We start from the raw sequence: 24,704 nt of genomic DNA on the forward strand, positions 1-24,704 counted from the left end.
GCAGTTGTGAAATAGAGGCCAAGAGAAAGTAAACATTAAATAGTCCAAGAAGGAGAGATGAACGAATAGCAAAGATGTTTTCAGGTAGATTGTGAATGATGATTGCAGTTTTCAAATTAAATGGAGCACCCCAAAATACATGAAAGATGTTGTAAAGTGGTGGAAACTGGCCATGTTTCCAATAAGTGACTGTGAAGACATTTGGTTTGAGTAAATCACTAAAAAATTCAAGTCAAAGTTTCCTGTAAACTTTGATGCAAATCTACATAATATGACTTAAAATTGGGCACAAATAGAATGATTTATGTGATTTTCTTTGCTATATATTTAACAAATATTAAAAGAAAACCCATGTTATTACTGGTGCTGTGCTGAGTAGTAGGCAAAATGAAAAAAAAAAAAAAACAGGCAACAACAAAAAAACTGGCCTTTGCCCTCCCAGTGCAACTAGATAGTAAACACAAAAATGGAAAGTTATGAAACATTTCATAAAGGCAGGGTAGAAAGTGAAAAGAGGACATTTAATACTTGATCTAGACTTGAGGATCTGAGAAATGTCTTTGAGGAAGAAAAGTATGAGCTGAGATTTATGGGTTGATTAGCAACAGGCAAAGGGAGGAGCTTGTGTAAAGGCCCTGTGGTCAGAAGGATAGAAGACACTGTCTGAATGCAAAGAAGGTTGTATTTGCTGAATCTCAAAAGGCAAGGACTTGTAGGCTGGTTTACAGACTTTACTTAAGTATGTTAAGTATTTTGTTAAGGATCTTAAGAGCAGAGGGAAGTCAATGAAGAGATTTAAATAGAAAAGTGGCATGATCTTTCTTTGTAGTTTTTTAAAGATTGCTTTAACTGTAAAGAATGTGGTCTAAAAGGCAAATGCTGTTAATCTTAGTAAAAGATAGGAGCCTGGACTTGGTAAGATGGTGGAAAAGTTGGGGAGATATAAGTGGATCAAGAACCATTTAAAGGGCAAAGCTGGGAGATCTGATGTCGATTTGGAATCGAGTGTGGACACTGACATGGGGACGGAGTTCACTATTGGGTCTCATGATTTCAAGATAAAAATGCAGATAGATGTCAGAGAATTCAGGTAGATACACTGATCTCAGGGTCATGGTAGCCATCAGGGTTGAAGATGGGTGATACTGAACTAAGTACCTAAGAAAAACAAAAGGAAGCTTGATTGAGGCTAAGCCATGGGAAAATCTGGTATCTCATGTCTGGTTAGATAACTATGAGTCTAACAAAGAAAGGAAGGAGAGGTCAGCGAGGGTTTTTTTGGTTTGTTTGTTTTTCATTTTTTAACAAGTGGCTAGTGTAAGATTTCAAGAAAACTGTGAAACTGTAAGATTGGCATCTGGAGTATTTGAAGATGTTGGTCTTAGAGAGAGACAGTGGCAAGTTTGTTCTATCAGGGGAGAAGGGAGGAAGGAATAAGTTAGATGAAGCTGTCTAGCACTTAAGGCAGTGATATGTTGAAGAAAATTCCTATCAGTTTGCTTCTTTTAAAAAAAAAATCTGCATAAAGTAGGAAGTATGGTTATCTGTAGAGGGAAGAGGTGGTGGGAGGATGCAGTGTCAGAAATTGAGGAGAATAGAGGTGGCAATGGTCCTCTATATATTTAGGTGGGGGAGTTGCCTGAGGGACCTACAGTAAATTGCCTCGCATTGCTAACAGCACCATCTGCCCTTTTGTGTGTGCCTTCTGCTGCTGTGGTCAGCTGCTTGGGTGGATGTAGAGAAATGAGTAGTTAAGTTCATCCAAGGCTCAGAGTTTTCCAGATGAGTTCAATGAAGAGTCAGGAAAACAAGGAGTTTAGGATATGAGCATTGACTTCAGTATTGCTAAGATGGCAGAAGGCTTAATCAGCCTGCTGAAAAGACAGGGTTGATGGATTCGGAGAAAATAGAAAAATCACTGGACTAGAGGCCATGATGATTCTGATTTCTGTGATTTTTATGATTCTCCAATTTATTTTTCTTACCTTAAAAATTTTTTATCATTATTTATGAGAAAAAATTAAACATGTAATAATAAGGAAGTAATATTTTGTTTATGAATACAGTGTCATAGAGTGACTAAAAGAAGTAATTTTCTATGTTAGTGCCTAATTATGTTATAATACTGATTGTCTACTTTGTAGTCATAAACCTTTAATGTCTGTCTGTCTGTCTATCTATCTATCTTATCTATCTATCTATCTACCTACCTACCTATCTATCCATCCATCCATCCAGTTAAAGAAAGTTGCCCTTTAGAAGCATAAAATAATGCTTCAGGGTTAAATTTCTAATATATTTTTCACATATTTTCTAGACATATCATAAATAGCAAGGATTCCTCAAGCAGAAATCATTATCTAGTGGGATTACAAATTATGTGACATAGCTTTCTTGGGACCACCACTTGTTTTTCCCCGTGCATCTTTTTTTCCCCTTCTTCCTTTCTGAATAACAAATGAATATTGAGCCTAAAATTTCATGCTATGTTATGTTTCACCCCTGGCAAATTGATAAATTCTGAGCAGATGTTTTAATTAGAGATTTTTAATGCACGGCGAAGTCTCAGACAGTTGAATGAACATTTCAACGACACTTACTCAGAAAATGCAAATAAATATGTGATAATTAGTAGAGACAAGGCAAAAACATTTAATTTGGATGTTGGTGTATCTTTTAACTGCAAAATGCTTAGTTCTTTCTTTCGGGGGGGGCTGGGGGTGCCCTGGTGTAAATAACAGTAGCCACTGAAGTGGACTCAGAATATTTACTGGTTCAAGTGTATTAATAGAAGTTTATTTCTTATTCGTACAAAAGTTCAAGATGGGTGATCCTAGCTTTTGGGTGGCTCTCCTCCATGTGGTTTCAGGGACCCCAAGCTCTTTCCACCATGTTGCCTGGCCATCTCTTAGGGTCACGTGTTGTGATCTAGTCCCCTCTATGGAAAATGAAGACGATCATGAGGTGGGCGTCTTACATTTACTTCTTTTAAAGCCTTGACTCAGAAATGGCCCCTGTTAGTCCATTCACATGCCTTTGGCTAGAACTCATCCACACAATTCTACCCAACCGCAGAGGTGGCTAGGGGTGGGGAGGTAGAGTGTGCGGAGGGAGGGTACAGCTCAAGTGGCAGAGCGCGTACTTAGCATGCACGAGGTCCCAGGTTCAATCCCCAGTACCTCCATTGAAAAATCAAATAAATAACTAATTACCTCCCCCTTGCCAAAAAAAGCAAAAAACAAAAAACAAACAAACAAACAAACAAAAAACAGAGTGGCTTGGAAGTGTAAAAGAATTGGCAGGAACATTATTCTATCAGAACAAATAGAGCTATATTTTGGAGCAGAATTCCAAATCTGCATACATTTTAAAGGAAAAAAAAAATAAAACGGAGACTCAGGTTTGAATTTGTGGAGAGCTGACTTGGTTGGCATCTTCCAGGCCCTCTGTGATTATGTTTTGTTTTTAGAGACTCTTCACTGGGAAATTCTTAAGAATTATTGCTCTACCAGATTGCATAAATTAATAAATGCATTTGGTACCAAATATATTCATAATCACTGAAGTAGCACTGTTACACAATTTTCCTACTTAAAAAGCCTATGAGATGGGAATTATTATTCCATTTTACCATAAATAAGAGACTGAGAATGTCTTAGAAAACTTTTCAGGTCTTTCTGAATTCAAAATTACTATTTTCCCAATACTAAATTTATATATAAATATAGATTTATATATATATTTATGTATATATTTATATATATATAAACAAGAAAGGTCAAATGTCAAGATTCACTTAATATATGTTTACCACCTAGGTTTTCTCAAGCAATTGCTAAATGTTCTCTTTTACTAAAAATTTCCTTAAGGCAAAGCTAATTATATCCTTTTTTTCTTCTAAAATTCTATTCTTACTTGCTTTGACAGCATATTTTTAATCTGTGCATACAGACTTTTGCCTAAGTTTTCAACAAGAACCTTTTCTAAGTTTATAATGTGTGTCAGACACCGTGCTGGGCGTTAAGAAAACAAACACCAAAAAAAATTTGCTCATGTTTTCAGGCAAGTGGAGAGAGAGAGAGAGGGAGAGAGAGAAAGAAAGACAGAAAGGAAGGAAGGAAGGAAGGAAGAAAAGAAGGAAGGAAGGAAGGTAGGCCCAGGCATTCTTCTATTTCATGAGAATTTACTTACCTGCCCTGGAGCCTGACTACTTCAGCATCTCTGGGTTTTTCTTCCCTCTCCTCCATCATCTCTATATGAATGTATATACCTTTGCAGCAACATTGTTTGGTTAACAGTGTCCATTGCAAGTGGCCATGTGGCATTCCTCAGCCTCATATTCTGTGCAGTGATGTCCCCACAAGAAGACCAATACAAGTCTTTCACATTTGCAAGCAGTTCAGGTCAGCATCCTAGGTCTGGGTCCTTCTACTTTGAGATAAAGTAAATCCGAGGGCAGAAACCATTACCAAAGAACAGAAATGGGGATTTCAGTAAAGTAGACCTACTCTTCAGTTGCTGCTATAAAGCAAGTAGCACAAACTGAACAGCCTTCAGAAAGGAAAAGGAATCTTTCTGACACTGTGGCAGCCCTGTGTTCTGGGAAGTCCTGCGTACCCACACTAGCGTGGTCTTGAAGTGTCCATCTAGGAGCGGAGACAGCCCTGTAAACGTACAATAGTGGCAGGAGGTGAGCTCGCAGTCTTCCTGCTCCGCCATCTTGGCTGGCCCCCAAGAATAAACATAAAACAAAACAAAACAAACGTACAATATGAGTGCATTGGTGTTGCAATGGATGGAAGCAAGGACTTTGAAAGCGTAGAGATGGTACAATTGAGAACTAGACTAGGAAGTGACACTGAAATAGGACTTGAGAGCACATTCAGCATTGCTTTGCATTTCCTCTACCGTGGACTCTTTATTCTGGCCCTTTATTCATTTTTCTAATGGAGTCTTAGTTTTTAAAATTTTGATGTGTATGAGCTCATATGATACATCGAAAGGATTGACTTTTTATACTGTTGACTGAATCCCACTTTGTTGTTGGCTTCATTAATTTATTTTTAATGGGTTTGACCTGGACAATGCTTTAACGTTTATTCTGGATTTTTAAAGTTCTATTTTTAAGTAGTTAAGTCAAGGATCTACCTGCAACATGTTGGGTGGATGATGTGTGGTCATGATCTAATTTTTTTCCTTCATACTCTAAGCTCAAAGCACCGCGGGCAAATAATGAATAACCCACTCCTTTCATAGTCTTTGAAATGTATTTTTTATTGCCTATTAAATTCTTACACCAATTTATTATGGCTTGATTCTGAGGTGTCCTGTTTGAAATACACACTACCATTTAACTTCTACCACTTTTTTTTTTTTAATACCAGGTGATGTTCATACTGCTTTATCACTTAATTTTCCAGTTATTTTTCCTATTCCTTTTCACAATGAGATTAACACAAACACATACAAAAAAAAAATCAGAACAATTTAAACTGGAACTTGTATGTTTCATTTATAAAGAGGATAACATATACTTTTTTACTTTTTAAAGACTATTGTTAAGTACACTGCATTTATTTTTGCTATTTATGCTATTTTTCAAGGATTTTGTTTTTAGAAAATTTTTTTTTCCTCTTCCCTATACTCTAAGATTTTTATATGTTTCTTAAATGTAATTTTTAAAGATGAAGCTATTTGGCTTCTAAACTGTTATTTTATTTTACTTTCATTACCAGGTTGAAGTATCTCAATAGTAAACAACATTAAAAAATAAAAGAAGTAGTAACATGATAATTTGATTATGTTGATTAAAGAATTTACCGCTTTTCAAACTTAAAACGTTTTACCCATCTAAGATCTGTAAAGGACCCTGGATTTTCTCTACCCAATAACCTAATGTAAAAGAAGAAGACCTAGAGATAGAGCTTTTCCAGAGATTACATGCTGGTTGGTTGCAGAATCAATATTCAACTCAAGTGACTTCAATACTAATCTTGTTTGGCAAACCACTGGGATGCAACACAGGGTTACAAGCCTGTGTGTTGAAGTCAGACATGTCTACGTCAAAAAGCTATTGCTTGAACGGACTATAACTCAATTAAAAAAGAAAAAAAGAAAAAAAAAGCTATTGCTCATTTTTGGATTGGGTTTTTTTTGTTGTTGTTGTTCTTAAGTTGTATGAGCTGTTTATATAAGATATTCTGAAAATTAAACCTTTGTCTGTCACATCACTGGCAAATATTTTCTCCGATTCTGTAGAAGACCTAAACAAGCAATTCTGCAATGAAGACATACAAATGGCCAATAGGCACATGAAAAAAATGCTCAGTATCACTAATTATCAGAGAAGTGCAAGTCAAAACTACAATGAAATATCACCTCACACCAGTCAGAGTGACCATCATTAAAAAGTCTACAAATGATAAATCCTGGAGAGGGTGCGGAGAAAAGGGGACCCTCCTACACTGCTGGTTGGAATGCAGTTTGGTGCAGCCATTGTAGAAATATTTGACTTATTGGAAAGTGAAAAATGCAATTATTTAGTTTATGGAGATGTGCCCCAAAGTGATTCTCAACTCAAACTTTTGGCAGATTTTATTGAGCATTGATCGTGTACTAGGCACCTTGCCAGGCGGTGAGGGTACTGACAAGAGTAACGTGGGGAGCCTTAACAAATAAAATAAAACAAGACCCAATGACGTGATGCAGCCGTGGAAAGCGACCAATTATACAGGAAAGCCACTGAGGTTCTGCAAACCCTTGGGATCCTTTGAGCTGACCTCACTGACAGAAGCGTGAAGGCGGAGAGGGACCCAGCGGGGAGAAACTGTTCAATGGGCTTTATTTTTCTTCTCTCTTCAGTGCTGAGCGCAGGGTGGTCAGGACTGAATCAAGCTGCCAGCGCCGTTCGGGTTCCATATGTTCCTTTTGTTGACACTGGTCTCTCATCGATTGGCCATCTCAAACGCTGAGCAGGTCTGCTAACTCCGTAAGGGCTGTTACTACGAGCCGGTCTTTTAAAAAGCAAAGCAACAATGGCCAACAAGTAAAGCTTTATTTTTATTTAGGTAAAGCATGGTAGGAGTGTTGTTTTAAAAAGAATTCTTAGAAAGCTCTCTTGACATTCATCAAAGCATGCCTTCTAGAAAGTGTATATATAACACGCGTTGTTTGCATAACACGTGCAGATGTGTGCGCACACCCACATACATGCACATGAAGGTCTCTAAGATCTTTTTCCCTTCAGGGCAGCACAGGACTAACCTTGATTGTGGAGCAAACGCTGTAGAACATATAGAAATGAGATTTCCATTCAACCTTAGGTTCAGATGCTAATTCCGCCCTTCTTCCTAGGTGACCTCAGGCAGTAACCTCTCACCTCTCTCTGTCACAATTTTCTCATTGGGATAATAATAGTGTCCTCAGTGTCTTGTCGTGAGGATTAAATGGGACAGTATGCCTGCCACCTAATAGCTGCTCATTTTATGCTTTTTTTCATTTCTTTCAAAAATTGTATTTTCTTTAACTCTTTCTTTCTTACCTTTATTACTCGGACTCTGTTTTCAGAATTATCTTTGAAAGTCTAATCTGGAGCTGGTTCTAATTATGGCATTACTGAGTACTTATGGATGATGTGATACACTTTTATATTGATGGTTTTCAATTTTTTTATGTTTAGAAAATTTTTGATCCACCTCACTCCAAAAAGACCAGTAGATTAATAAGAATGAGAAAGGACAGAGGAATGTGACTCTAGGAGGAAATATTTAATTTCTTTGGTAAATGTGATTAAATTTTTATGACCTTGGATAGTACGGTTCTGTTTGTAGCAAGAAAAGCAGGAAAGTAGTTAGGGAGTTTGGTCACGTACACTTTAACCCCACTGGATTGTGTAAATAACATGGTTTGAAGTAATAACTTCCTAGCTGGTAAATATCAAGGAAAGACATGGTACGTGAACAAATGTTTCGACCGAGGAAGGTGATTACAGGCAATTCTCTAGATCTATGGAGAACCTGGGGAAACAGTTACACCAAGGCTGAGAATGGCTCTCAGTTACTGGGAAAGTGAACTCTACCTTCTTGTTGGGTGAGTTTTAGTCTCTGTGGACACTTCAGGTCTGGGGGGTCTGGGCAGTGGGGCTTCACTAGTCCCTTGGACAGTGCTACCTTCCAAATGGAGCCGAATGGATTATTTTTGGTGATTTTGTTTTATAATCCAATACGTTCTGTGGCAGGTGTTGCCCTCAAAGTTTCAGATATGATAGACTTCACAGGGAGGTTAGGTAAAGTGTGCTTGTGAATTTGCAGAGATGTGTGGTGGGCGTGGAGGGGACATGAGGAGTGGCTTTTGTCAGGAAGAAGTGTGGATTGGTTGTCCCTTGAAAGTGAGAGCATTCTCAGGACAATCATGGGACATTTTAAGAAAGTATATAATGCAAGGTTACCGTGCTGGGATCTAGGGTCAGAATTTTTTCTTATGCTCCAGGAATATGACATATGTGACAATTCTGATGAATAAACGAACTGGGAGATTTTGTTGAAAGGTGTGTGTGTTGCTATGGCAATGAGCGATGTCTTCCCTGAACAGAAACATGTGGGATGTGACTGACGACTTCAATGGGACCAAAGAGAAGGTCAGGCCAAGTCTATGTTCCACCGAAAAGGGAAAGGTTGCAGAAAAACCCTGGATTTGGCAGGTGATGAATGAGTACTACTTATGACATTAACTGACAGCTTTGACTTTTTTTGATCTTTAAAATAAATGTATCAGATATTATTCTTTCCCTTCCTCATGATTCTGACAATTATGTTCGTTACATCTCTGCATACAGAGCTGGCTGGAAGTGATGAGAGCCACCCTGGCTGGAGTGGTGTTGCTATGACCACGCTGTTCTCTTCCTGCCTCCATCCCCACACTTTCTCACTTTAGTCCATTTTGTTCACATCATCAGCTTTATCTTTCGAAGGCTATCTACCATCCTTCCCCTTCCAAACGTTTCATGATTCCTTTATGAAGGCACAAAAGGTAGCTGCTGGCTTTATTTCCTGCTCTCCTCCCCGCTGTGCCGTCCCTTCCTCTCAGCATCTTCTACAAGTTACTCAAGACCCACCATGCCCCTCCTCATCACAGCTGGAAATGGCTCCACTCGTGTCTGCCTTCCCCTGGTTAGATTAATTTGCCGGGGGGGTGGGGAGTGGGGACTTACCGTCTTGAATATTCACAGACATAGATAATATGTAAATGAATGAGCTTGATTGTCTCATAAGTGTTATTTGCAAACACAGGCTTTGGACCAGATTTAGCCTATGAGTCATGTACTCCAACCCCTGGAGGATGCTGTAATCTCCCAGTCTCCTTTCAGTGCCAAGATTTTAGAAGAAAATAAAAAGCCAAGTCTATGCCTAACATCCAAAGGCTGAAGTTTTCCCTCTAAGTGTATCTTCATTAGATACAACCCTAGTTAACTGTCATTGACGATGATGGACGGCTTTGGTCCTGCGCGTGCTCTCCGTGGTACACTTCGCATGGTGTGGACATCTTAACATATCTTCTGTCAGTGCAGCCAATGCAGAGGGATGTTCTGCCTGGTCTACAGCACGTCATTCTGACCAGAGCACAAATTGGGCACAACCTTGTCACTCGTTTCCTCCATAATCCTTTTTAGAGGCCAAATTACACGTGATGGTACAACATAGCAATCTTTTCGCTTTCTGAAATATTAGGCTAGGAGAGTGTCAGCCATATGTCAGCAACTCAGTAAATAGTGTTGTTTGGATGATTAATTAAAAGGAGGAACATACAACCCACACAATCGTCTGTGACATTTTCCGACCAAAGAAATGATCTTTCAGAAATCCCCATCTGCTTCTTCCATCGATGATAAAAATTTTGCAGCTCCGTGGGGGGAACACAGCAGGAAAAGGACCCAAACTTAGATTCAGGGAACCCTGGCTTGATGGGCATTTTGCTTCAGTAGAAAATGAAGGGGGTTGGGGAACACCCTCATTTTATTTTGCTTTCCCATGCAGTCTGCTTTGATTCATCTCTGATCTAGCATTAATTCCCACTTTTGGATGCTCTCTGTAGTCGACACTGCCACACTCGCTACACTCACCAAGCCTGAGATTTTTATTTTTGAATGAAGTTACTAAGTGTCTTTGCTTAGTTCATCACGACAAAAGCGTGCGTATCTTTGCCTCATTCTTACTGCAGTTACCTTGCACATCTTCGGGTTGAAGGATGCTCATAGTCTCTCTACAGTCTCACCTTTAAAAGGAAAATCCTGCTTCCAGAGTAGTCAATATCATGGTTATTGACTTGAAGCTCACCTGGTGGTTTCTTCACACTTGTATCCTATCTGACCTTCATTTGCTTCATATGAAGGTTTGGAATGCCACATCAGGCTCTCTTACGTGTTTGTTCCCTGTTTTCCTCCAGAATTTCCTGTTCTAGTTGTCTGTACTGCATAAAATTTCTTTGCATGTCTGCTATTTAGAAACTTTGCTTTCTATCTGTCTGGATCTATATTCGCTGATACAGAATAGGTCTGCCCAGAAAACATGAGTTTGAACTCTTGCTGTCAGTCTGCTGGACACATGCAGGGACCCCAGAAGTGGCCAACATCAGAAGTATTGCAACATTCTGATCTAGACAATTGGGCTACCGTGTAATATACCTACTGTCAAGATAAAATAAAGCTTTTTTCTTCTTGTAACTCCAGATTCTTAGATGCACGTGAGATCAGCTTTAAAGAACTTGATTCCTGAAGCCAATGGGATCTTGACATGTGAGTTAGCAAATGACTATTCCCGTCACAGGAGAATTCGTCACTCTGCAGAAAGTCTCTTTCACAGTTTTGTTTAATAATCACTTTTCCTTGGTTCTTTTAGTGTGTAGCCTGTCAGAAACCCCGAAAAGCCACGAATTTAAACATTAATATGCAGAACCACTCTCAGCAGAGGGAACTCAAAAGGAGACAAAGCCGCTCTGTCATTACAGTCTCAGGCACCCCGATGGCCAGGAGCACGTCTCTATGCAGTGTGCGGTGCACCTCAAGATTTGCCACATTTGATGTACCCTCCCTACCCATTTGACCTTGAAATCCTGCAGTTAACCTTGACTCCTTTTTCTCCCTCTCAGTCAATATAAATTGGCCAATAAATTCCTTCAGTTTCTCTCCAACATAGCCCTCAAATCTGGGCCCTCCTGTTCAGTCCCACTGCCAGTGTATTTGCTCAGAAAATATCTTTTGAGGGCTGCTTAAGTGATGGCCAGTCTTCTAGGTGTTGGAGACCCATCTATTATAAGCACAAACAACTTTTGCTTTGGAGGGCTTCCATGCTTTTTCGGAATTTCTCTATGTCTTGTTTTGAGGGCAACGTGCATTGGGAGCTTTGAGTCTCCCCCCCCCCCCCCCCCGGGACTCTACCGCCCGGTGCTAACGTCAGGGCAGTCCCTCTGAAAGACTGTCTGGATCATGTCACATCTCGGATTTGGATGATTCTTGACCACCAGCTTTGTAAATGCCAAGCTTCGCAGTCATGAGTGCTTTTTTTTTTTTCTGACTTTATTTCCTTCGGCTCCCACCTCCGTTCCCTTGTCAAGCGCAGCTGAGATGAGGTTTTCGTGGCTCTCTCATGACTTTGCACGTACTTGTTGTGCCTAAAATTCTCCACCCCCCGTTTCCACCTGAAGAATGTCTGCCTGACTCTGTGAAAGGAGTCGTCTTTGCCCTGAGCAGTTGATTTCTTCATCTGTAGCCCACAGAAAAATCATAAACCACCTTTCACAGAGGTAGCAATGATAGAATTCAGATTATTTTTATACTTGTTTGTTTCCTACATCCCAGCATCACTCTCATTAGATCTGCATCTTCTTGAAGGCAAAACATTTACTTCCTTTGCACTAAACAGCAGTCCGCTAAGTAAAGGCAGAAATAAATGAATGAAGTACTCAAGATGCTCTGTGCTTTCGTTTTTAAGAGACATGTTTAGGGGAATATAAATACCACTTTCGGAAAGTTATGTGTTCAATTTTCTCTTATTTACCGTGTCTAGCGTGAGCGCCACTGTGTATATGAGCCTCAACGGCAAAATCAAGCAAAACCAAGGGAGAGGAAAAAAAAAAACTATTACTATTTAAAATCATACACAAAGTACTTTTTCACTTACAGTGCTTTTACTATCGAGACGTAGCTTAACATAGAGTTTTAAGAAGTCTGATATTGTTTAACACAGTTATCTGAGAAGAACAGCATCCTTTTCAAAGGAAATATGCATAAAAATAGCCATAGTCTTAGCTGTACAAAATCCCCCATCATTCTTTAATGCTTTACTCTGCAGAATTTATTGCCTCTCCAAGAAAGACTTTTAATATTATGCAAAAGAGGGGTGTTTCCAGAACTACCTAAAATGACATATAAGATGAATCCAGAAGGAAGAGCTTAAATGATCATGTGCTCAAAGTGAGGGACGTAGCCATAGACTCAGAGCGGGAAGCCATCGGTCCCCTGCATCCTCAGAGAATGTGGTCCACAGGCTAGGAGCTGCCTGCAGTTTCTCATTACCAGCATTTTCCCGTGTGTCCCTAAATTTTGAGGGAAAAGCAGCATTAGTGGGTCTTCACAACGAGTGGAAACAATTTAATTTAATGAGGTAGAAAAAAAAATTGAACAACATAAGTTCCTATGAAGTGGAATCCCTTCAGGCAAGAAATGTTAAGGTCTCTCCAGCCTGGGGACCTATGCTACAGGTTAACAAGTTTACAGAAACAATCTCAGCAGAATACAGCTAAGGTTCTGGTCCTCCTGAAGAAATGTTTGTGAATAGTCCTCCGAATGAAGAGGTATGAGGGAAGGAAAGAAGAGAGTGAATAGTTAGACTTGGGGCAGATGTGAATGGAATGGAAATCCTCATGTCCTCAGAGACACTCATTGTCTGACAAGAAGAGATTTGTGAAAAATATACACGTATTCCTAATATTTTCAGCCTGTTGGTAACATGACAAGCAAAAGTGCAGGACCACAATTTGGGGAAGTGTATATACACATACACACATACACACACGCACACACACACATATATACTATAAAGAGAGGAGGGACTCTCTCCTGTAAATGAATACTGTAAGGAATTTTTTTGCTTTTTTCTAGTTAACCATCTTTGTTTAGATAAAGATTTTAATTACATGAATACACTATGACACTAATGAGAAATAACCTGGACTCAGGTGATTTTTCCCAGTTGTTCAGAGCCTGGGATATTTAGAAAACTAACCCACTTGTCTGCTTTTCTGCAACATTCCTTTGCGACTTTATTTGATCACCATCTTAGGAACTGTCATGGTGTAAACGTTAGGACCTGTGATGGGCGAACTTTGTTTGTCCTTTATCACAACGGCTGTAATGCAGTGGAACTGCGCAGTCGCTTCTGTGGTGAGGTGTGACATTTTCTTCCCAACTGAATTTTGCATAAAGGTTAACACCGTTTGTTTATGTTTTTTTTTCCACAAGCATCCTAGCCTCTGAAACCGTCCGCTTCAGCAGACTTACTTTCGTTTTCCTCTCTCACCTTTATTTGAAGACTTGACTAACTTTCCTGTCCATTTTGAGAATGGTGATAATAATTTGAATGCTGACATTCTCCTTGGGTGAAAAATGACTGGTGCTCAAAATACTGCATCTTAAAGTTACGATAAATAGCACTATTTCTTGAAAAGAAATGTATAGCAACTCCAAAGAGTGAGTAGGTTTGCAAGCTAAGAATTATTGTTGTCTTATTACACCATCAAAAATATTGAGATGATTGTAATCAAGTATACAGGAACACATGAAAAATATGGTCATTTGAATGATGTAAAAGTGGTAGTTTGTATTTCTCAGACCTCTCCAAAATAGCTTATTTCACTTTTAACTTATTTGGTAACACCTAGAATAAGAAAAATTATATGGCTACCTTCTAAAGTGCCTCTTCTTTGTGAGGAAGTGCTGTTTCCTTAGAATTGAATCAAGCCTGGAACGACCCTGGGGTTGGGGGCTCCGACCCTCTACCCAGTGGGAAACCTACATGTAACTTTACAGTCAGTCCTCAGCAGCCACGGTTCCACATCCATGGGTCCAACAAACTGCAGATCCTGTAGTACTGTAGTAGGATGTAGTGACACAATGCATGTATAAGTGGACCCATGCAGGTCAAACTCGTATTGTTCCAGGGTCCACCGTGGTTAGCCTCTGATCTGTTGGTAATGGAATTATGAGTAGTCATTATTTTGCCAAATCTTAAGCCCATATATTGTTGTGGATCTTCATGCCCCAAAACAATGTGTCAATATTTCTGAGAGTGTCTAGGGGTCTCTAAAATGGACCTAATAAATGCGATACTTCTTTCTTCATGTACTTTTCTTGTTGTGTCTTTCCATTTCCCTCTTCTATGTTACTTTGTCTTCTAATGCAGCACCCTCAATGCAGTGGAGCATAAGAAGTTAGAAATAGCATGCAAATTGTGAAGCCTTTTTCCACTTTTGGTACTACCCTCTATTTGAGTGTCATTAAAGTCTTTTATGGAATATACAGTGTTCAGTGAAATAGCTCTTTTGGGTTTTAATGACAAGTCTGACTTTTCTTCCCCAAGTTAGCTGAGTTCAGTGTGGAGCTGAGTTTGGACATATCTGAGTGACAGGGAGCAAATTATACTCTCAATTGCTCCTCTTCTCTTTTGATAAAGACTTCATTACAGCATCAAGCTTGTCATGTCTGAATATGTCTTTCCTGATTGGAGGTTCTTTCTTATGAGGCCCCTTAGTACCGTAACCAAGATAGACCTCAGTTTCTCACTATGTCTGGTGGGATCTTAGATATGAGGATCCTCTCCCACCTGCATTCGTTTGGAGTCAAATGGTTCCTTAGATTCTTCTAATTTAGTCTTGTATTTTATATTTTATGTAAATAGCTAAAGTAACTCATGGTCAGACCATGTGAAAGGAAGTTTGACTGAGTGGTATGGGCATCCCAAAATTGTCATGATAGCCATGATGAGTAACAAATGAGCAACTCAAGGTTTCAGATATGATCTACTCTTGAAGGACATAATGACCTTTGAAGACTTGGGAGCACCTTGTATGATTGGTAAATTTTTTTCAATGGTGATAGCATTTTTAGAAAAGTTACAAGGATGTAAATGCAATTAGAAAACTGGAAAATGATTTTGAAAACTGAACCAGTTTGAACTTACACATTAAAGTGTCCAGAATATTGGAAACCCTAAAGTGTTCCAGTCTACTCTGTAGCAGAGAACTAAAAAAGACATGGCAATCAGTGCAATTATCAGTCTTAGCTTCCATCAGTAACACAAGAAAGACAAAGTTGTTCTTTAATGTTTGTCTACCTCTCAAATCACTTTTTCTCTTCCCTCAGTCTCATACCAAAGGGTCCAAATGCATTAATATATTTTCTTGAATGTCCCGAGACCCCTACCATAAACCTGTCATCTCTAGGCAATGTCATTACACTATGGTGCCACCCTTCTATTCTGTACCCTATTAAAAACAGATTTCTGGCAATTGGACATGTTGAAAATGTTTGAACAACAAATTTGTATCTCTTCCAGGAATGTTTGTTATACAATGGTGTACCATGATTTAGCTTGAAGGCGCTCTGATGTTGAGATTTGGGATATTAGAGGTGGACTGATGTGGGCAGAAATATTTTCTCATGATCTATCAAAGTTCACGAACATGGTAGTCAACATGATTTCTCCACATTCACTGATGCCATTCAGGACACACTGCAGTTGGGGACTGTATGTTTATCAGAGAAGGAATATTACATATTAAGAACATGGGATTTGGAATCCTGGCTCAACGTCTCCCACTCCGTCATCTTGGACAATTCTTGGTATTTCTTTAGTAAATAAAACACGTTAGTAACATCTACGTCATGGGGTTCAGCCAAGAAAAGAAACGAGGTATTGTAAGTTTGGATTTTTTATGAACTCTTACATGCTGCATTGAGAATGGACCAGTACAGAGACTATAGGATTTGATTTCCGTATGTACCTGAGTATAGAGAAATTCCATAATAGGCATATAACCATTTTATAAAATAATGTATGCATATGAATATTTTTACCTAACTTCTCTTTTCTATAACAATAATCTTTTTTTTTCACATTATGGTTTATATCAGTAGCCTTGGAAATTCTTAGTTTGCCCATTTAGGGTGGAGTTTCAGAAGGCAAGCTGTAGAGAGGAGAGACATCTTTAAGTACTTTTAAACCCCTGCATCGCAGCTCTCCTAGACTTACATCTTACAGTGAATGAGTGTGATTCCAAGCCATTTGGACAGACATAGATGAGTATATCCTGAACAAGAAAATGACCTTATTGTTAAAAAGAAAACTATACGTGCACATTTCTACAGGCAATGATGACAGTCTCATAATAAAACAGGTTGGGGCAAAAGGAAATACAAAAGATATAATTCTGACAATCATGTGCATTTTATCAAGATGCAACTCAAATATTTTTCACTGTACCAATATTTTTCACTGTCATTTTTAGGTGGGGTACACTGAGAGGAGCATCAGGGCGGAAAGAAAAATTTTGGGTATGTAACTCTTTCCAATTTAATTTCTACTGTCAAGTGAGTATTTGAGAATCACCCGCGTCTCTACTCCCTGCTTTGTGTTATGTGGTCATATCCTAAGTCACTGTGTTACTGTCTGTAATATTGGCGTTTTCTCCAGCAGAAAATTCATTATAATCATTCATATTATAGTAAGAGTTTTCTTCAACTCCTTTTACTTCAAATTGTAAGAGAAGAATCAGTATTGCTTTTCAAAATGAGAATCAAGAGAAAAACTTCTGTTCTATTGTCATCTGTCTTAATTACCTTCAGAAAAGTGGTATGAAGACTGATGACTGGGTAAAGAATAGACTTTTCAATGCATGATGTTGAGAAACCTGGATATTCACATGCAAATGAGTGAAATTGGACCCCTATCTTAACGCCATTCTCAAAATTAACTCAGAATGGATTAAAGACTTAATGTAAGATCTGAAACTGTAAAACTCCTAGAAGACAGTATGAAACAAAGCTCCCTGACATTGGTCTTTGCAATGATTTTTAAAAATGTAGTACCAAGAGCAGGAGAAACAAAACCAAAAATAAACACATAGGACCACATCAAACTAAAAGCCTCTGCACAGCAAAAGAAACAGCAAAGTGAAATTCGACTTACCGAATTGAGAAAGTATTTATAAACCACACATCTGGTAAGGGGTTAATCTCCAAAATATCTGAGAAACTCCTACAACTCAACAGCAAGAAATCCAATAATGTGGTTAAAAAATAGACAAAGGACCAGAATAGCCTTTTTTCCAAAAAAGTCATAAAAATAACCAACAGGTTCATGAAAAGATGCTCATCACTAGGCATCAGGGACATGCAAATCAAACCCACAGTGAGATGTCACTTCATGCCTGTTACAATGGCTCTCGTCATAAAGACAAGGGAATAAATTTTGGTGAGGATGTGGAGAAAAGGTAACCCTCGTGCGCTGTTGGTGGGATTTGAAACTGGTAGAGCCCCTATGGGAAACAGGATGGTGGGTCTTAAAACCATATGATCTAGCAGTTTCACTTCTGGGAAAGTATCTGAAGGAAACAAAATTATTATCTCCGAGAGATATCTGCACCTCCGTGTTCACTGGAACGTTATTCAAGACATGAAAACAACCCGAGTGTCCCTCAGCAGATGAATGGAAAAAGAAAATGTAAGGTATAGATAATATATGTACGAATTTCTAGTGATAAGGGGAATGAGTTCTGGGGATTTAATGTACAGCATGGTCATTATAGTTAACAGTATGTAACATATATTTGAAAGTTGGTCTCACCACACACACACACACAAACGATAACTATATGATGTGGTGGACATATTAACAAATCTTATTTTGGTAATCATTTTGCAATAGTTATTAATATAAAATCATTTTGTATACGTTAAACTTACACAACGTGATACGTCAATTTTACCTCAATAAAGCTAGAAAAAAAAAAAGACTGATGTCTGACCTTTCAACAGAAAAAATAAAAATGGAAGTCAAAAAACAACAAAATTACACTGTGAAAGTGCTGGATAAAATAATTAGTAATAACAATGATGATGATACACCTGTCAACCTAGAATTTTATATCCAGTGGCAGATGTCTCTAAAAAAGGCAAATCAGAAACATTTTCATTCTAACAAAAGCTAAAAGAACACAGCATCGAAGATACAAAGCGAAAGGTACAAAAAAGAGAAGACAAGTCCAAAATTGTGTAGTGTATTTCAACACATCTCACTTATTATTTCATAGAAAAAGCAGCTAAAGTAAAGATATGGAAGATTAAAAAAACAAATAACTAGCTTTATGTAATTAATTTTCTATGAAATTTCATAGAATTTTCATAGAATACTATGTACAGACATGAATGAATATGCATTCTTTTAGTGCACATGGAATATTTGCCAAAGTCGACCGTATGCTGGGTCATTAGGCAAGTCCAACAAATTGAAGGGATCGAAATTTTACAGAGTCTGCTATGTCAAAACTTGTGTTAGCTACAGCAGTCCTGAATTTAATATAAAAATGCAAGTCTTTGAAAAAAGAAAGATTAAAATCAATGCATCTATTAAAAGAGGAAAAGTTGAAATCTGCAGTCCAATAAGCCAAAGAACTCAGATTGTCCCCAAAATAGAATGAAGGGAAGGACGAAGGGCAGAAATCAATGAATAAAGCAGACATACAATAGAGAATGTCAAGAGAGCAAAGATTTGATTCTTTGAAAAGACTGAATTCCTTGGAAGACTCATAAAGAAACCAAGAGAGAAAAAAATTACCATAGAAATGAAAAAAGAGAACTTTGGTGCAGCTTCAATAGGTATTAAGTGGGTAATAGAGGATGTTGTGAAAACGTTATTCCAATAGATTTGAAAATATAAGTGAAATTGATAAATTCCTTCGAAAACTAAGTATCAAAGCTCGGACAAGGTGAAAATAGAAAGTCTGGCTATAATACTATTTTAAAAGCTGACTCTGTATTACCAAGAAACATGTCTGTAATGGCTTCGTTGGTACATTCTTCCAAATATTTAAGAAATAAATGAAACCAACTTTACATCAATCCCCTTTAGGAAATAGAGAAGAAACAGTTTCCAACTTATGTTATGAATCAACATAACACCAATACCAAAACTTGACAGGGACAATATAAGAAAAGAAAACCACAGATCAATATCCCTTATGAAACAAAATTCTAAACAGAATATTACAGTTATAAAGTACATTAAAAGGACAATATATTAGGATCAAGTGAGGTTTATCCCAGGGTTGTGAAGTCGGTTTTGAATGGAAAATCAATGAATATAGTGGATCACATTGCCAAAGTAAAGAAAGGGGAAAAAACTATGAATACCTTAACTGGTACAGAAAACGGAATGATAAAATTCAGCACCTGAATTAGTTTTCAGTTGTTACTCAACAATTTAGTGGCTTGAAACAACATACTTTTATTATCTCAGCGTTTCTGTAAGTCAGGAGTCCAGTCGACTGAGCTGGGTCCTCTTACTGCTCAGGGTCTCCCAAGGGGGCAATAAAAATATTGTCTGGGCTGTGTTCCTTTCTGGAGCTCAAGGGTTGTTGTTAGAATTCAGTTCTTGTGGTTGTTGGGTCAAATCCTCATTTGCTGGCTGGCTGTCAGGTGGGGACCACTCTCACATCCTGGAGGCTGCTTGCAGTTTTTTGCCACCTGCCCCCGGTAGTCACTCTCACTGATCCTCTTGAAACAAAGTAGTTTCAAGTTGATTAGGAAAAAGAGCCTCGGGCTATAGACAGTCTTTTAAAGGGCGCACCTGATTAGCTTAGACAGACGAATCTCCCTTTTAATTAACTCACAGTCAGTTAATTGGGGATTGGAATCAGATCTTCAAAATCTCTTCCGCTTTGTCAGATAACGTAACCTACTCACACTGTATTCTCAGGTGGAGAGGATTGTATGGGGCAAGAACACCAGGAAGCAGGAACGGACGGTGGGGGGGGGGGGGGGGGTTGTTCATCTTAGAGTTCTGCCCACCACAGAACTCATTTACGATCTAAAATCTCAGCAAATTAGGAATAGAATCTACCTTCCTTCATCTTATAAAGCCTGTCCTCAAAAACCCTTCAGCTAACATCATTTTATTGGTAAAATACTGAGCACTTTTTCCTTATCATTAAAAAATAAAACATTCATTGTCCTCACCTTTACTAACCTTTTACTGGAGGCTCCACCTAGTTCAGTAAAACAAACAAACAAAAAATAGAGAGGAAGTGTGGAAGGAAATAGAACTGATGTTATTTGCAGTTGACGTGATTATGCACATAGAAAATAAACAAGCATATGGAAACAAACTACAGAAACAGTAAGCATATTTAGCAAGATTTCTGGATATTATCCAAAAGTAATAAGGTGACATTAGTAAGTCCTTACCTATCAATAATTACTTTAAATGTAAATTGACTAAATTCTTCAATCAAAAGGCACAGGGTATTTGAATGGATTAAAAAAACAGACCCAATTGTACGTTACCTACAAGTGACTCAGTTTTAAGGACACACATAAGCTCAAGGTGAAGGAGTATAGAAAGATATTGCACGCAAATGGAAAATAAGAGAGAGCAGGGTTATACTTACTTCTTATACTGGAGGGAAACAGAGGGGAAAATCTCCTTCACGTTGTTCTTGGCAAAGATTACTTGGCTATGACACTCAAATTGCAAGGCACAGAAGCGAAAATCAACAAGTGGAACTATACTAAAAAGCTGAAAAGCTTCTGCATAACAAAACGATCAACAAAATAAAAAAAGGCAACCTAGAGAATGGGGGGGGGGATTTGCCAACCATATATTTGACAAGGGGTTAATTTCCAAAATGTATAAGCAACTCATGCAACTCACTTGCGCTTGACCATCCAATTAAAAAAATGCACGAAGAAATAATACAGGGCTGGCCACATGGTAAGACACTGTAGCTACAGCCTGTGTGTCACCTTCTGATGTGACATTTCAAACTCTCACGCATGTGTTACCATTGTGTTCTGGGGGGATCCACCAGTTCTGGTTATTGTAAACAAGGGCATACATGCATATTCATAAATTAATGAATAATAAAGCTGTTTTATTCTTAGTAAGAAAATATTTAGGTTCTTAGTCATCACAGTCTATCATGTCAAAGGCATCCAAGCTACATGTGAGTCCCCTGTCATTGTACAGGCTGGATGAGAAAAAAAAGCCAAGTGTAATTAATATTCAGCTTTTCTCATTTTTTGTTTTTCTGCAGATTGCTGCCAATTCCTGGGGAAAGTCGTGGGGCGAGAACGGCTATTTCCGGATTCTTCGAGGAGTAAATGAGTCTGACATTGAAAAGTTGATTATCGCAGCTTGGGGCCAAGTGACAGGTGCAGACGAACCATGACATATCATCCCGTTTCCAGAAGGCTGTGCAGTCAAGGAACCCTGTCCCTTGAAATTAAGTGATGTGAGGTTCTCTGTGACATTGCCCTCTCACCTTGTTGTTACAACGGACTTGTTTTTCTGGTTTCACCCTGGGCCCTAAATTCCTGCTTCCTTTATGTTACTGAGTCTGGAAAAACATTCACAGAGGACAGCCCAGGGGCTAAATAACTTTTAAGCACTCTAGTAATCTTGATTTCTCTCTCATGACAATGTTCTTTTTGACTTTGATGATTCACAAACAGCGGGATGGCGCTTGTTTTAAATGTTCATAGCGTTTGTTTGTAGCAATCATCTGGTTTCTCTCTTGAGGACTTCAGACAACAAAAAGCCATGAAAACACCAATTTACCATCTTTACGATTTTTTTTTCAACCGAATCATGCTTTCTGAATTCAGACCTTGCTTATTATGTTTTGCCAAAAAGCAGTGGAAATAGATTGTGTCTCTCAATAGCCAACATCTGGGTTCTTTTCATTTGCCTAAACTGAACTCGCAATCTGAACTCAAAATAACTGTGACTCTGACAGGAAATAACTTCTCCTTACAGTACTGGGTAAGGACTTGTGATGTGGAGAAGAAGTGAGTGATGGAAAAGCTTAGAGGCTGACAATGGAAGTACAGTCTTGATAAACATACACTCCTATTTTTGGAAGCCAGTACACTTTGTGTAATGTCTATTAAAATGAGCTGCAGAACGATATTTGGAAAGATAACGTACTTACCCTCCCAAACAACAACGTGATACCATGAGTCAGAAAGAATAAATTTACTTTTATCACAACCATTTCACAGTTCACTGCTTGAGATTCTGAAAAGTAAGCTACATTGGCACCCATTTGCATCTAATTTTAATTTTAGTTCTCTATTGTCGGAGAAACAAAAGTAGTATCATTGTGATGGTTGGGAAAGGATATAATCTTTTAATAATCCACTGGCATCTGAAATGGCAAACTAATAAATGAAGAAGCAAAGCTGATCGGTGAGTGAGCGTGGCCGATTCTAATTACAACAGTGGGATATCTGTGGCCTTAATTTCTGGGGACTCTTGTCATCTGGATTTCCTGTGTAGGGCTTTTTTATGTGGTTGTGACCAAAGGTACCCTGGTTAGATGAGCCAGATGTTCTAAATTGCGAGGAAAATGGAGCTCAGAAAGGTAAGTGTTGTTGCAGGGTTGTTTTCTGCACTATCACTGCAACTTTATCAGGAGAAGCATTTATTCACTTCTCCCCTAAGAAGTATACAGGAGGCTGACTGGCCTTGCTGTGGCTGTGTTGCAGGAAAATGGGGTGAGAGAGGATGGCCATGTCCCAGGTCTTGGGCAAGTCCTGCCAAGGAAGATTCCTTGGTTTTGCGCAGGAAAGAACTCAAGAGTGAGCCACGGCAGAGTGAAAGCAAGTTTAGAGAGAGACATACCCCACAGGCAGAGGGTGGTCCCTCTCGCTCAGAAGGGAGAGCGGCCACTAGGTGTGGGGAGGGTCAGTTTCTATGGGCCGGATAATTTTTACGTGAATGAGTGGGAGGATTTTTCCAGCTATGTTTGGGAAGGGGCAGGAATTCCTAGGAAGTGGGCCACCACCCACTTTTTGCCCCTTTATGGCCAGCCCTGGAACTGTCATGGTGCCTGTGGGAGCCCCATTTAGTACGCTAATATATTACAGTGAGCGTATAATGAGGCCCAAGGTCCACTGGAAGTCGAATCTTCCGCTATCTTGGGCCCCCAGGTCTACTGCCGGTTGGACCTTCCGCCATCTTGGTTCTAACCAGTTTGTGTCTTATCCTCAATGGCCGTGTCATTCCTTCAGTGGTTGTGCCCTGTCCCTTTCCCTCCTGTCTCACTTGGCCGATGTGTCCCGAGAGGGTTGAGAGATAATTTGATTTTGTTTCTTTGGATTCCGTGAGACAAAATTTTGAGCGCAAATACTGGTTTGTTTGGGAGGTGAAGGGACACTGAGAAGGGAGTGGGGTGGGGACACAAGGCTGGTAGGCAGACGGTAAAGGGTGCATTACCACACAAAGCACCACCGCAGGAGACTAGTTCTTACGCTGCTGGGGGCTGTTCATTCTTCAGACAAGGGCCACCCAAGAGAGGTGCTCATTGGTTGAGGGCTGCTTCTGGGGCTCCTGAATTCCCTGGTCGTTCTGACCCTGCACAAGGATGGGAAAAGCAGGTTCCAGCATCAGGGAAAAACCCACAGGCAAAGAAAAGCGGGTCCTGGTGGCTGGATGACAGGCTCAGATCCACTGAAATGGCGCAGGTGAGGCTATGTGGGCAGGGCGCCGGCTGTGTCTCTGCTACAGGTGTGAAAACACTTTTTATTCAAAACATTTCTTCGATGCTGAAGCCTGAGGGAGCACTAAATGATAATGCCTGAAAATGCCAGCTGACTAACTTGGCTTTTAAAAACATGGGATTAAGTTGATCCAATCTCGTCTTTGTTATGCAAATAGATGGAATTGTTGGAGTTAATTTTCTCATTGTAGCTTGTGGGTCTAGATTGTAAACCTAGATTCTGTGGTTTCAGAATTTCCTGCCATTCTAATGATCTCAGCTGATGAGGAAACTGATCTCAAAGATTTGGAAAAAAAAAAAAAAAAAAGGAAAAAAAGAGAAAAATCACAGTAGTAAGCCCCCTAGGAAGGCACAGGATTTATCTGTCCAGCGATTAGAGACTAAGGGGTAAAGGACAGACAGAGGCCAGTTGGGACAGAAACATACCAGGGGAATAAGGAAAATATTAGTCCTGAGATTTGTTGAGTCGGCATCTTCCTTTGAGAGATGTTGCTTCTCATTTTTACAACTTTAACTGGTTCTATTTATCATTGAAAGGCCCTGAGTCAACCTTTCAAAAACAGGGATGGACACATTCCTCTGTCCACACTGCGGACTGAGTAGTTTTTTGCAGAACTGATTTGACTGGTGACTAGACGGCGTCCTGCTACACCGTGGCCTTTCCTGGCCGGCAGGTGTGCCCTCCCACCTCAGCTTGGACTGAGCAGTAGGGAGGACCACACATCTGCTGCGTGTGTCTTTAGCCTTCCAGTCTCTGCACATCTGGGGTCTTACTATTTTGAGTTAAGGGCAGATGAAGGAAGTCCTGTCCATAAAGATCATTTAACTCGGCCAGGACACTGTGTCTCAGACTGGGTATTACTGTAAACACTCAGACC

General features: G+C 39.2%; 1 protein-coding gene across 3 annotated transcripts in view; it reads left to right on the forward strand.

Moving 5' to 3' along the window:
- TINAG (tubulointerstitial nephritis antigen) overlaps positions 1-22,511 on the forward strand; it is a 63,862-nt gene extending 41,351 nt beyond the window's left edge. The window contains exons 10-12 of one of the 3 annotated variants that reach the window (XM_045509337.2): positions 8,590-8,698; positions 16,558-16,603; positions 21,361-22,511. In XM_045509337.2, coding sequence (XP_045365293.1) covers positions 8,590-8,698; positions 16,558-16,603; positions 21,361-21,431 — 226 coding nt within the window. In that variant the 3' untranslated portion in view covers positions 21,432-22,511. Of the gene's footprint in view, positions 1-8,589; positions 8,699-10,723; positions 10,790-16,557; positions 16,604-21,360 lie in introns of those variants that run through there. The other 2 variants (XM_045509338.2, XM_010973910.3) reach the window with 2 other exon arrangements.
- Positions 22,512-24,704: the final 2,193 nt, after the last annotated feature.

The sequence above is a fragment of the Camelus bactrianus genome, chromosome 20 (genome assembly GCF_048773025.1).
Source record: "Camelus bactrianus isolate YW-2024 breed Bactrian camel chromosome 20, ASM4877302v1, whole genome shotgun sequence".
Lineage (NCBI taxonomy): Eukaryota > Metazoa > Chordata > Mammalia > Artiodactyla > Camelidae > Camelus > Camelus bactrianus.